This window comes from Mandrillus leucophaeus, unplaced genomic scaffold (assembly GCF_000951045.1).
Source record: "Mandrillus leucophaeus isolate KB7577 unplaced genomic scaffold, Mleu.le_1.0 Scaffold530, whole genome shotgun sequence".
Lineage (NCBI taxonomy): Eukaryota > Metazoa > Chordata > Mammalia > Primates > Cercopithecidae > Mandrillus > Mandrillus leucophaeus.
Genome location: NW_012105698.1, coordinates 821,380 through 835,030, shown reverse-complemented (window position 1 = coordinate 835,030; position 13,651 = coordinate 821,380). Strand labels below are relative to the sequence as shown.

The following is a 13,651-nucleotide window of genomic DNA, read 5'->3' as shown; positions in this document are numbered from 1 at the left end:
GAAAAAGAAAAAGAAAAAGAAAAAATTGAACATTACCCAATGTCTAATAATAGGGGGATGGTTGAGTGAATTAAGACAGTTCACTCAAAATAAAATTGTGCCATTATTAGAAACCACGGAATTGTGAAAATAAGCTACCTCCACTTTCCCTCAGATGGAAATGGAGAGAAAAGAACCCTTTCTAAGAATTCAAGTGGAAATTTCAAAGCTATTTTTGGTACAGTTGAGGAAGCATTGTTCAGAGAGTGACCCCAGCAAATCATCCCTTTCCTCGGGTGCAGTTCCTAAAGAGACACAAATTGGAAGGAACTGCAATATGAAAATTGAAGGAAAGGAGCTAAGTATTGCTCTGCAGAATTATATTATTGAGTAGATATGCGGGAGAGAGGGAATCTCGAAAATTCAACAGTGGAGAAACCTCAATTTTCTGCCTAGCAGCTCTGGCTGCACTATTTCTGCAAATTATGCTTATTTTGGTGAGATACGCAAGTGTGCTTTTGTCCAGCAGACACCTGCAGGTACTCTGAGGACTTATAAGTGAGCACATTGCACAGGTGGGATGCCCTGTGTTGGGGACCTGGCTTCGAGGTCCCACTCCATTGGAACTGCACTGAGGGGTGGAGTTCCAGAGCCTCCCCTCCCGGCCCCCTGGAGTCAGGGTGCCACCACCCATGGGGGAGCAACCTGATGCAGCTCCCGGGAAATCACCCCAACCCAACTACTCAGGGAGGAAGCTGAGTGAGCAGGCCGGGGGTGGGGGTGGGGGTGGAGTAGGATGTGACCAGGCCAATTCCTGTGGGTCAGGTTCTGAGACGTGGTTCTGTTTCGCAGAATTATTTTGTTTGTGGGTAACTGAAAATTTAAACTAGGTTAAGGGAAAAGGGTGGGCTGTTTTGGCTCATGTGACAGGACAGTAATGGAGTTGGTCTATAGTTTAACTGTTTCAGAGACTCAGTGTCTTCAGGGCCCTGTCTCCTCCTTCCTTCCCTCCCTCCCTCACTCCCTCCCTCCTTCCTTCCCTCCTTCCCTCCCTCCCTCATTCCTTCTTTCCTTTCTTCCCTCCCTCCCTCCTTCCCTCCTCCCACCTTCCTTCCCTCCTCCCACCTTCCTTCCCTCCTCCCTTCTTTCCTTCCCTCCCTTCCTCTCCCTCCCTCCCCTTTTCTTTCCCTCCCTCCTTCCTTCCCTCTTTCCCTTCCCTTCTTCCTTCCTTCCCTCCTTCCTTCTCTCCCTCCTTCCCTCCTTCCTTCCTCCCTCATTCCCTCTCTCTTTCTTTCTTTCCTTCCTTTCCTCCCTCCTTCCTTCCTTCCTTCTTTCCCTCCTTCCTTCTTTCCTTCCTTCCCTACCTCCCTTCCCCTTCCTTCCTTCCTTCTTTCCTCCTTCCTTCCCCTCCTACATCTCTGCTTCTCTGTTTGATGTTCCTGTTCCCTCCTCCTACAGACAAGCTTCCTTCACAGGTGGGAGACACGCTACGGCTCCTTCAGACACATTTAGAAACTCCCAAGACCAGAGAGATTGTCTTTCCTTTAATCTCAGTACACATAACTCCCAGGGAAGGACTGTGATTGGTTCAGCTTGAGTCGTGTCCTCAGGTTTTGGATGAGCCACTATGGCCCAAAGGATTGGCCAGAGGTGGGTAACATGCCCCTCCCTGTGTTAGGGGAGGGGGTCATCCTTTAAGCAGCAACTCCGCAGAATCACATATTTGGATGGAGTAGGGGAGGAAGCCGCTCCCCAAAGGAAGGAGCCAAGAGAGGGAAACATTCGTTCCCCTTAGGTTGTGAAGAAAAAGCCATATTTAACATACAGCTTTTCTTGTTCAATCATTCCCATCCCTAGTCCAAAGACACTTTGTGCAAATTAGAAAAATTAGCCCCTTCCCCTGGGCGTTTTGCTGCCATCTTTCAGAACCTTATCATCTTAAGTTATGCTAATCTACAGTGCCTTCAAATGCGCTTGGTGCCCAGAATTGTGTAGTACGCAACCCGTGCAACGGAATGTAGCAGCCCTGCCTGCTCATATGTGGTAATCCCCTTCAATTACTCTAATTGCTCTTTAAAAAAGGTCTTGCCCTGTAGTTTTGGGCAGTGGCGAGGCAGAAACCAAGGAGTAGAGCCATAAATGGGAATGACAGCAGCTCCCACCCCCTCTTCTCCCACGTCCACAGACAGGGAGCAGTGGCCTGGTGATCATCGGGGTGGTGACCAGCAGTCCCAGATGGTGACAAGCAGCAAAGTGACCCGAAGCCACAGCAGGGCTGGGGGTAATGAGAGGACCCCCGAGGAGCAGCTTCAGGGAGACAGCGTGGGAAAGAAATGGGAAAAAATGTTTGCTTTTCCTCCGAACGCTAGAAGAAGCAGACCCTGGCGAAGAAGGGGGGGGGCTGGGCAGGCACTTGGATTACATCAGCAATGAAACTCCAGTGAGTGGGGGTGAGTGTGGGTGTGGCTGTAGTTGTGAGTATATGGGCTCGTGCTGTGGTGTATGTACACACAGATGGGCACTCAGGAAGAGTCTTGTGTTTGTGCGATGCGGCGTTTGTGTTGCTGGTGGCACAAGTGTGCCTCTGGGCGCATATAGAAGCCACGTGTGTGTACAAGCCCGCTGTGCAGGTGCAAGTGTGTTTGTGCATGTCTCTCCAGTGAGCAGAGCTGGAGAAAGAACCGAGTGCAGGTGCCCCTCCACTTACCATGGGCTCTGTCCCAATAAACCCATCGTGAAGCCGAAAAAATCCTAAATGGGCCAGGCGCAGAGGCTCATGCCTGTAATCCCAGCACTTTGGGAGGCCAAGGTGGGCAGATCACCTGAGGTCAGAAGTTTGAGACCACCCTGGCCAACATGGAGAAACTCCATCTCTACTAAAAATACAAAATTAGACGGGTGTGGTGGTGGGCACCTGTAATCCCAGCTACTTGGGAGGCTGAGGCAGGAGAGTTGCTTGAACCTGGGAGTGGAGGTTGCAGTGAGCTGAGATCATGCCACTGCACTTTGGCCTGGGCTACAGAGACTCCATCTAAAAAAAAAAAAATTCATATGCATATACCTGTCTCTTATACACATCTAGATGTGTAGCCAACAGGAATCCCAGGTGGATCCACATCCCTGGACCCACAGGTGAGCGACCCCACCCACACACACCTGAGGGCAGGGCGAGGCCGGCCTGGGCTGCAGCGCTCCAGCCACCAGGCGACTTAGCAGCAGCTGGTGCATCTGCGCGTTCTGCAGCATCATTAGTTCCAGCAGATCTAGGAAGCGGGGTTCAGCAAGCCCACGCCGGGACTCCGGGTCCCCCACCCCCTGACACCCCTGTCCTCAGGGGAGGGAAAGAATGGGTGGGCGGATTGTGCTGCGGGGACTCCCAGACGATGTGAGAGGCAGAAGGGGGTGAGTGGTGGTGATGGTGGTAATGGGGTGGGGCGACCCGGGAGTCTCACCTTCCTTCACGCGGCCTGGCTGCGGGGGCGCAGGTGGTACGGCCCACCAGAGGGGCTGCAGGACAGTGACCCAGGGCTGGGGGTGTGCGCGGAGTCAGTCACGTGGGGTGGGGGGAATTGATGGGGACACGTCGCGAGCCCCAACCTCTCCCGGCCAGTGGACTCCCTAACCCCGCAGGGGCCGGGTTCTCCCCTCCCTGCCCCGCGGCCTCCCTGCTCCCTGCCACGCCTCTTCCTCTCGGTTTGGGGTTGTCTCTCCTCACCTTCCCACACCCGCTCCGCCGCTCCAGGGTCTAGCCCCTCCAAGGACCCCACCCACTCTGCCGTCCCCCACGTTAGGGCAGGATCTGCTCCCGGGCTCAGCCCTCACCGTCAGAACTGCGCTCTGCGGTGGGGAGCGACCCCAGCTCCCGCCCGCCCCAGAGGCCATGGCTGGCGCGGGTTGCCTTGGCGACGCCGAGGACGCCAAGGTCTCCTCCCACGCATGCGCGGAGCCCGCTCGTGCTCCTGGGTCCTCCCCCTCCCTGCTCCCTCCTCTCTCCTCCTCCGCGGACTTGGGGTCCCCAGGAGCCCTCCCCTGCCACCAGGAGGCCGGTCTCCTCCCCGGCATGTCCACCTCCCGCCGCGCTGCTCCGGGCTCCCCTCCCCGCCCCTTGCTTGTCCCTAGAACTGCGCCTGGGTTAGTGCGGGCAAGGGGGGTGTGTTTGTTGAGTCAATAAGCGAGTGGTTAGGGAGGCTTGGTTTCGGGGTCCCAGAGCCCGATTGACTCATCTGAAAAGTTCAGGAGAAACAGAGACTTTTGTAGGAGCAGGCTGGGGGCCAGGGCAGGCGAGTGAGGAAGGCAGAGGGTCTGTTCCCTGTCACTCTGACAGAGAGAGGGGCTTCGTGATGACTTCAGCACTGGCGTCCCCAGTACTGCCTCCCATACTGGAAAAGTTACCAAAGCACGCATTCTTCTGACAGGAAGTTAGCAAGGTCTTCCTTGCTTAAGAACAGGTGAAGGGGGAGATCTATTTCTGCAGCTGTGACCATCCTAAGATAGGCCCCCGGCAGCAGTCAAGGAAAATCCAGACAGGAAGCTGGGCTTAGCACCCTGAGTAGCCCTTCCCCCACTCTCCATGTCAGCTCCCCTTCCTGCCAGTCCTGGAGTAAGAACCAGAAAGACCATTCCCGCCTCTTCCTTTGCTTCATAGTCACTGTCTCTAGGGCAGCGGGCCTGTGAGCATTGCTTTACTGTCCCCATGGGTCTTATGGCTTCAGTAGCCATCAACAAGCTGAAATCCAGGCACTGGGGTCACAGCCCCCCAGTGAGTAGAACACAGAGGTGCCTCTCTCCATCTCCACTCTCATTCCAGGTAGAAAGAGAACCAACCATTTTGCTCATCGTCAGCAAACCTTGACCAAGGAAGTGTCTGCATGTGCAATGTGCCATCTGAACCCTGGAGGCATAAGCAGTGTGGTCATTGGTCCCAGCATTGTTGGGAAGTGAAAATGTATCCATGAAAAGAGAGCAGAAAGGTAAGACTACCCCCCAGGGATAATGAAAAAGAGAGGACTTGACCACTGAGGGATGGAGTTCCAAGGAAGGCAGTCCTTGATGGGGCCAAGCAGAATGGGAAGACGGGTGCTATCAGGCCGGGGACAGAACCCAAGCCAAGACCCAGGTGTATGAATGGACAGGACCTGAGATGACGCCGTGGGTCAAACTGTCTGACTGTGGAAGAGGAGCTGGGCAGAGAGCAGAGGTCAAGGGACAGATCAGACTTGAATGCCAAGGTTTGGAATTTAGGCTTGGCCCTGTGGGTAATGGAGAGATATTGGTGGGTTTCAAGCAAGAGGGAGATACTGAGTGATGTGGCCAGTCCTGTTTCAGGAAGATTCTTCTTGTCTACCTTTGTTTATGTCAACCACATTTAGAAATAACAAATGTCTGATGGGGGTCAGGTGCAGTGGCTTGTGCCTATAGTCCCAGCTACTCAGGAGGCTGAGGCAGGAGGATCGCTCGAGCCCAGGGATTCAAGGATGCTGTGAGCTATGATCACGTCTCTGCACTCCAGCCTGGGCAACAGGGTGAGACCCAGTTTCTAAAACAAAAAAACAAACAAATGTGTCATGGGGATGCATCCTCCCAATAGAATATTGTTCAACCATGGATAATGTGGGAATAGAATATTTCTGTTGATGTGGAAAGTTGTCCAAGAGAGTTGAGTCAAAAATATCAGTAAGCATAGTAAGATCTTATTTTTGTTTTAAAAATCATATGCATAAGGCCGGGCACGGTGGCTCACGCCTGTAATCCCAGCAGTTTGGGAGGCCAAGGCAGGCAGATCACTTGAGGTCAGGAGTTTGAGACCAGCCTGGCCAACATGTTGAAACCCTGTCTCTACTAAAAGTACAAATATTAGCCAGGCGTGGTGGCAGGTGCCTGCAATCCCAGATACCCAGGAGGCTGAGGCACGAGAATCGCTTGAACCTGGGAGGTGGAGGTTGCAGTGAGCTGAGATCATGCCACTGCACTTTGGCCTGGGCTACAGAGACTCCATCTAAAAAAAAAAAAATTCATATGCATATACGTGTGTATGTATATATGCGTGTGTGTGTGAACACACACACACAGATCCAACTATGGAGCAGCTGTCAGAGCTGGCCTGTACCCCCAGCCTCCCCCAGAGTCTTCTGCAGAGGGTTCCTGCACTCACCTACAGCCCCTCCACCTGAGGACACGTGGCCACAGGTGAGACAGGCCAGACGGTGGCCCAGGAGCAGCCCACAAGCAATAATGGATGCGAGTTGATAGCTAAACTCACAGCCTCCTGGCCTCAGTGCGGCAACTCTGAGGTGGTGTCTCCCACACAGCCTCTCAGTGATGCCCGTGGGCTTGTGCCCGGGTGGCCCACAGTGACCCGCTCAGAAACGCACACTTTACTGCCTTTTCTCCTCTCCCTGTCCCTTCTCCACTCTCTCGTAGTGCTCACTGGGATCTCCTTCCAAAGAAACTACTGCTCCCCAAGCCTTGTGTCAGGGTCTGCTTTTGGGGGATCCCAGCAAAGACATCAGCCTCCTACTCACTCCACATCTGCCCCCAGGCTACTGAAAACTCCTGGAAAAGGGACTTAAGTAGCTCTATGATACATTTGCTTTCAGAGATGTGAAATACTAAAATAGACATTGAAGAAAATGAGTTTGGGTATACAATGGTCAATAGGTTCAACTGAGGCAAGGCTGGAGGCAGGGGGCCTAGCAAAGAAGCTGCCACTCTTGTCCCTCTAAGGAAGCCTGCAGCAGGCTAGAGGTGGCCGTAGAAAACAGTCAGGAGGAGGTAATCATTCCAGTGCCTCAGAAGTAAAAGTGCATGTTGACCACTTGTATTTTGAAAAACAAGGCTGAGATCAAAACTCTCTGGCTTGTGGTATTGAGTTTGATTTCTTTGTCAAAAGAAACGGAAGCATTTGCCATGAAGAAAGGAAAGCCACACACTTATCTGCCTGAGCTATTTTGCTCATAGAAGGTCTCCCATCAGCGCAGCAGAATAGGAGGTGACTTACTTTCCTGCTATTTGCCTTGCCTACTATTATTTTCTTTGAGACGCTGAACACTCCACCTATTTCCTTTTTATTTTCTTCTCAATAGGAACTCTTGTTGGCCTCTTTGGATTTTTTTTTTCAGTGACCCAAGACAATATGTACTATAAGTCCTCCCCATTGCCTTGGTAAATCTATTTCTGGGAATAAGCTAAACATAGGAAAATATTTATACTCAAACACGTTCATCATAGTGTTATTTTTAAAGGTTAAAAATTGAACATTTGGCAGGACATGGTGGCTCACGCCTGTAATTCCAGCACTTTGGGAGGCCAAGGCAGGTGGGTCATTTGAGGTCAGGAGTTCAAGACCAGCCTAGCCAACATTATGAAACCCCGTCTCTACTAAAAATACAAAAATTAGCCAGGCATGGTGGCAGGCACTTGTAATCACAGCTACTAGGGAGGTTAGGCAGGAGAATTGCTTGAACCCGGGTGGTGGAGGTTGCACTGAGCTGAGATGATGCCATTGCACCGGGTGACATAGTGAGACTCTGTCTCAAAAAAAAAAAAAAAAGAAAAAGAAAAAGAAAAAGAAAAAATTGAACATTACCCAATGTCTAATAATAGGGGGATGGTTGAGTGAATTAAGACAGTTCACTCAAAATAAAATTGTGCCATTATTAGAAACCACGGAATTATGAAAATAAGCTACCTCCACTTTCCCTCAGATGGAAATGGAGAGAAAAGAACCCTTTCTAAGAATTCAAGTGGAAATTTCAAAGCTATTTTTGGTACAGTTGAGGAAGCATTGTTCAGAGAGTGACCCCAGCAAATCATCCCTTTCCTCGGGTGCAGTTCCTAAAGAGACACAAATTGGAAGGAACTGCAATATGAAAATTGAAGGAAAGGAGCTAAGTATTGCTCTGCAGAATTATATTATTGAGTAGATATGCGGGAGAGAGGGAATCTCGAAAATTCAACAGTGGAGAAACCTCAATTTTCTGCCTAGCAGCTCTGGCTGCACTATTTCTGCAAATTATGCTTATTTTGGTGAGATACGCAAGTGTGCTTTTGTCCAGCAGACACCTGCAGGTACTCTGAGGACTTATAAGTGAGCACATTGCACAGGTGGGATGCCCTGTGTTGGGGACCTGGCTTCGAGGTCCCACTCCATTGGAACTGCACTGAGGGGTGGAGTTCCAGAGCCTCCCCTCCCGGCCCCCTGGAGTCAGGGTGCCACCACCCATGGGGGAGCAACCTGATGCAGCTCCCGGGAAATCACCCCAACCCAACTACTCAGGGAGGAAGCTGAGTGAGCAGGCCGGGGGTGGGGGTGGGGGTGGAGTAGGATGTGACCAGGCCAATTCCTGTGGGTCAGGTTCTGAGACGTGGTTCTGTTTCGCAGAATTATTTTGTTTGTGGGTAACTGAAAATTTAAACTAGGTTAAGGGAAAAGGGTGGGCTGTTTTGGCTCATGTGACAGGACAGTAATGGAGTTGGTCTATAGTTTAACTGTTTCAGAGACTCAGTGTCTTCAGGGCCCTGTCTCCTCCTTCCTTCCCTCCCTCCCTCACTCCCTCCCTCCTTCCTTCCCTCCTTCCCTCCCTCCCTCATTCCTTCTTTCCTTTCTTCCCTCCCTCCCTCCTTCCCTCCTCCCACCTTCCTTCCCTCCTCCCACCTTCCTTCCCTCCTCCCTTCTTTCCTTCCCTCCCTTCCTCTCCCTCCCTCCCCTTTTCTTTCCCTCCCTCCTTCCTTCCCTCTTTCCCTTCCCTTCTTCCTTCCTTCCCTCCTTCCTTCTCTCCCTCCTTCCCTCCTTCCTTCCTCCCTCATTCCCTCTCTCTTTCTTTCTTTCCTTCCTTTCCTCCCTCCTTCCTTCCTTCCTTCTTTCCCTCCTTCCTTCTTTCCTTCCTTCCCTACCTCCCTTCCCCTTCCTTCCTTCCTTCTTTCCTCCTTCCTTCCCCTCCTACATCTCTGCTTCTCTGTTTGATGTTCCTGTTCCCTCCTCCTACAGACAAGCTTCCTTCACAGGTGGGAGACACGCTACGGCTCCTTCAGACACATTTAGAAACTCCCAAGACCAGAGAGATTGTCTTTCCTTTAATCTCAGTACACATAACTCCCAGGGAAGGACTGTGATTGGTTCAGCTTGAGTCGTGTCCTCAGGTTTTGGATGAGCCACTATGGCCCAAAGGATTGGCCAGAGGTGGGTAACATGCCCCTCCCTGTGTTAGGGGAGGGGGTCATCCTTTAAGCAGCAACTCCGCAGAATCACATATTTGGATGGAGTAGGGGAGGAAGCCGCTCCCCAAAGGAAGGAGCCAAGAGAGGGAAACATTCGTTCCCCTTAGGTTGTGAAGAAAAAGCCATATTTAACATACAGCTTTTCTTGTTCAATCATTCCCATCCCTAGTCCAAAGACACTTTGTGCAAATTAGAAAAATTAGCCCCTTCCCCTAGGCGTTTTGCTGCCATCTTTCAGAACCTTATCATCTTAAGTTATGCTAATCTACAGTGCCTTCAAATGCGCTTGGTGCCCAGAATTGTGTAGTACGCAACCCGTGCAACGGAATGTAGCAGCCCTGCCTGCTCATATGTGGTAATCCCCTTCAATTACTCTAATTGCTCTTTAAAAAAGGTCTTGCCCTGTAGTTTTGGGCAGTGGCGAGGCAGAAACCAAGGAGTAGAGCCATAAATGGGAATGACAGCAGCTCCCACCCCCTCTTCTCCCACGTCCACAGACAGGGAGCAGTGGCCTGGTGATCATCGGGGTGGTGACCAGCAGTCCCAGATGGTGACAAGCAGCAAAGTGACCCGAAGCCACAGCAGGGCTGGGGGTAATGAGAGGACCCCCGAGGAGCAGCTTCAGGGAGACAGCGTGGGAAAGAAATGGGAAAAAATGTTTGCTTTTCCTCCGAACGCTAGAAGAAGCAGACCCTGGCGAAGAAGGGGGGGGGCTGGGCAGGCACTTGGATTACATCAGCAATGAAACTCCAGTGAGTGGGGGTGAGTGTGGGTGTGGCTGTAGTTGTGAGTATATGGGCTCGTGCTGTGGTGTATGTACACACAGATGGGCACTCAGGAAGAGTCTTGTGTTTGTGCGATGCGGCGTTTGTGTTGCTGGTGGCACAAGTGTGCCTCTGGGCGCATATAGAAGCCACGTGTGTGTACAAGCCCGCTGTGCAGGTGCAAGTGTGTTTGTGCATGTCTCTCCAGTGAGCAGAGCTGGAGAAAGAACCGAGTGCAGGTGCCCCTCCACTTACCATGGGCTCTGTCCCAATAAACCCATCGTGAAGCCGAAAAAATCCTAAATGGGCCAGGCGCAGAGGCTCATGCCTGTAATCCCAGCACTTTGGGAGGCCAAGGTGGGCAGATCACCTGAGGTCAGAAGTTTGAGACCACCCTGGCCAACATGGAGAAACTCCATCTCTACTAAAAATACAAAATTAGACGGGTGTGGTGGTGGGCACCTGTAATCCCAGCTACTTGGGAGGCTGAGGCAGGAGAATCACTTGAACCTGGGAGGCAGTAGTTGCAGTGAGCCGAGATCACACCATGGCACTCCAGTCTGGGCAAAAAGAGTGAAACTCCATTAAAAAAAAAAAAAAGGAAGAAAGAAAGAAGGAAAGAAGGAAAGAAAGAAAGAAAGAGAGAGAGAAAGAAATAAAAAATCCTAAATGGAACCATCACAAGTCAGAATTCTCTGCATAGAGAACACCAGTGCCACACCTAGGTTTAGAAAACAGCCCTGGGGGTGTGAGGCGACTCCGTGGGGACCACAGGCCACAGCCAGAGCAGGGCTGGGCAGAGATGCGCATCGGGCCTGGCAGGAACTTCCTGAACCACGGGCAGGCCTGGCCCCCAGGAGGGGCTCAGCAAGGACTGAGGCTATGTCCACAGGGTCTGGGCAGAGCTGCTGTGGGGACAGGGGAGGGCAGCCCCTCCCCAGGCCTCCCTATGCTTCCGTCAAAGGCTGCTCTGACCTGGGCTCAGCTCACTCGGGGCCCAGGGAAGCCGCTGGACCTCTGAGCTGCTGGGAAAGATGGTGGCACAGGATTGCCAAGGCTGACGGATTTGGTAGAATGAGGGTTGGGCAACAGGATTCCCCAGGGGTTTCTCCAGCTGGCAGCCAGGGGGCACTTCACAGCGGCTCCACCAGGGGTCACCAGAGCCCCAGAGTGGAGGGATGAGGTGGGGTCCATCAACCTGGCCCCCAGCACAGCCCTCCCTCAGCCAGGGACAGATGTCCAGCCAGGGGGGTGGGAGTGGGGGTGGAGAAGGGACCTGGAGACGTCTGTGTGGTCCAGCTAAACAGCTAGGGGCGGGGGTGTTCATGCACTTGTGTGTGTCCGGTGTGTGATGTGAGGGTACGGCTGTGGGTGTACAGATGGGCATATGCTTGTCGCACATCTGGTGACCATGCTAGTGGTACTTCTCCACGTGAATGGGAGCATGTCACATGCGTGAAATCCATAAACACAGGAGCATGACTGTGGGTGTGTGTGGAGGGGAGTGGGTGTGGGTGTGTGTGGTTGTAGGAGTGGGTGTGGGAGTGGGTGTGGCTGTGGCTGTAGTTGTGGGTGCGTGTATGTGTGCTTGTGCTGTGGTGTGTGTACACCCAGGCAGGCACTCAGTAAGAGTCTTGTGTCTGTGCGATATGGCATTTGAGTTGCTCGGGACACAAGTGTGCCTGTGGGCGCAACTAGAAGCCATGTGTATATGTACAAGACTGCTGCGTGGGTGCAAGTGTGTTTGTGCGTGTGAGCTGGAGGCGTGTGTGTGAACGGGTATAACAGCAGAGGAAGCATCTGCGTGAACGTATGAAGGGTGATTTGCACATGACTGAGCCTGTGGGAGCACAGCTTTTGTGTGGATGTGTCTGTGAGTGTGCACTCGAGTGACTGAGTGTGAGCCAGTGTGTACCTCAGGAGTGCTTCTGGGAATAAGTGTGGAGATTCGAGTGTGAGGTGAGCCTGTGTAAACTGTCCAGGTTGGGAGAGGAACCACTTATGTAGGCTCATACATGTGTCCCAGTGAGTGAGTGTGTGTGTGTCCGTGTGAATAGGTGCGTGTGCCCGGGAGTCTGTCACTCCTAGAGCAGTGAGACTGGAGCCCAAGCGGTGAGGCCGGAGCCAAGCAGGCTGAGTCCAGAGCACACCCGGCGAGGGAAGTGTGACCGAGGCTCCCACCTGAAGATTGGCCCAGTCCTCAGGTTTCACTCATGACCCTGTGACATCAGCGGCAGCAGCTGTCCTCGCCGGCCCGGCCCCCCAGCCAAGTCCCCCAGAGTTCCAGCCCCAGCCTGAGGTGGGCACGGCACTCTGGGCTTGTCAGCAACCGCTCTGCTCCCGTCCAATAGTGAGTACTGCGCCCCCACACCCACTCCGGGCTGGGTACCCCAAGGGGCAGGCCACCCCCAGGGGGAGACCTCTCTGGCCCGAACCCCAGCGTGGCTCTGAGGAAGTCACCACTTTGTTCTGGGTACTGCTGACCGCCTGCCCACACGGGGCTCTGCGGCCTGAGCCCCGCTCTGTCCCACAGCCCCTGCCGAAGCTTCTGGTGCCTGGGCCCTCTCTCTGGCCCCAGAGTTGCCTCTCTCTGTCCCGTCATCTGTTCCTTCTGCCCTTGCCTGGCAAACTGTCACTGCCCTCAGCAAGGTTCCTTGTTCTGGTCACAAACAGCCCACGGGCTAAGGCTTGGCTCTGGAGGGGCATGGGTGACCCAAGGGACACAGAACGGGGCTGTAGTTTCTTCAGGAGAGGAGAGCAAGGAGCTGAAACAGTGACTTTGCTTGGCCTGTTTGCATGGCTCAGAGGCAGGGCTGTGGGGGGAGGAGTGCGGCAGGAGGCTGGGGTGGGGGGTGCCGGCGGCTCCTTTGCTCTGCTGAGAGCAGGAATCTGCGAGATGCCAGCAGAGGACATATCCCAGGCTCTGCCCACGTCCCTGCCCCTCCCCCAGCCCACCCGGCGCGGCTGGGCTCTTTTCCTAGAGAAGTCGAGAGCACTGAGACCTGCCGGGAAGGCGAGGGGGACATGGGGACCGGATCCATAAAGCCCAGCTTGAGGGGAAGAATATGTGACCACAGCAAAAAGGGGACTCTGGGGGGCCAGAAGGGGTCTGGGGGGCTCTTAGGAGGAGACACAGGGCTGGAGAGTGGGGTCCGGGGATCGGGGCTGGCACAGAACACAGCCCCATCCCTTCCTCCCTGCTGGGGTGGGCTGTGACTGGTGGAGAAGGCAGAGTGGCCTGAGTGGAGTTGGGGGGACGTAGTTTGGAGGCAGGGAGGGCTTATTCTACCAGGACCCTCCAGATTCTTCCGGGCCATCCCCAAGTCCCCTCCCTGTGGCCAGTGGCCTCACTCTGTGTGGTGGTGGTATGGACAGCTATGGTCACTGTGCTAGCATTTGGAGCCACATCACCTGTGCGGGACCATGTAAATAGACCCAAGGACCTTGGAACTTGTGTCAGGCAGGGCGACCAAGAAAAGGTGAGCAGGGTAAAGGCCTGCCCAGCCCCCTGGCCACACGTGCCCTGCCCGCAGGCTCCTCAGCAGCCCTCCCCCTCTCCATTCCTGGTATCTCTCAAGGAATTGTGCTGGGATTTTAGGGGGCTTGGGGAAGGCAACGGAGGGTCCTTCGTAGGTGGGTCCCATCCCAGCCTGGCCCTGCTCGTCATTTCTGGTTGGAAACCTGCATGGGGT

The 13,651-nt window shown here is 53.5% G+C and overlaps 1 protein-coding gene across 6 annotated transcripts in view; it reads right to left on the bottom strand.

Annotated features, from left to right (window-relative positions):
- The window catches only part of PRR29 (proline rich 29), a 15,970-nt gene extending 12,095 nt beyond the window's left edge, over nucleotides 1-3,875 (bottom strand). For 2 of the 6 annotated variants that reach the window (XM_011997108.1, XM_011997107.1), the window contains exons 1-4: nucleotides 3,802-3,861; nucleotides 3,432-3,507; nucleotides 3,132-3,242; nucleotides 523-530 (exon numbers count right to left, since the gene is read on the bottom strand). In XM_011997108.1, the coding sequence (XP_011852498.1) occupies nucleotides 523-530; nucleotides 3,132-3,242; nucleotides 3,432-3,507; nucleotides 3,802-3,861 (255 nt within the window). The other 4 variants (XR_001007893.1, XM_011997109.1, XR_001007894.1 and 1 more) reach the window with 4 other exon arrangements.
- Nucleotides 3,876-13,651: the final 9,776 nt, after the last annotated feature.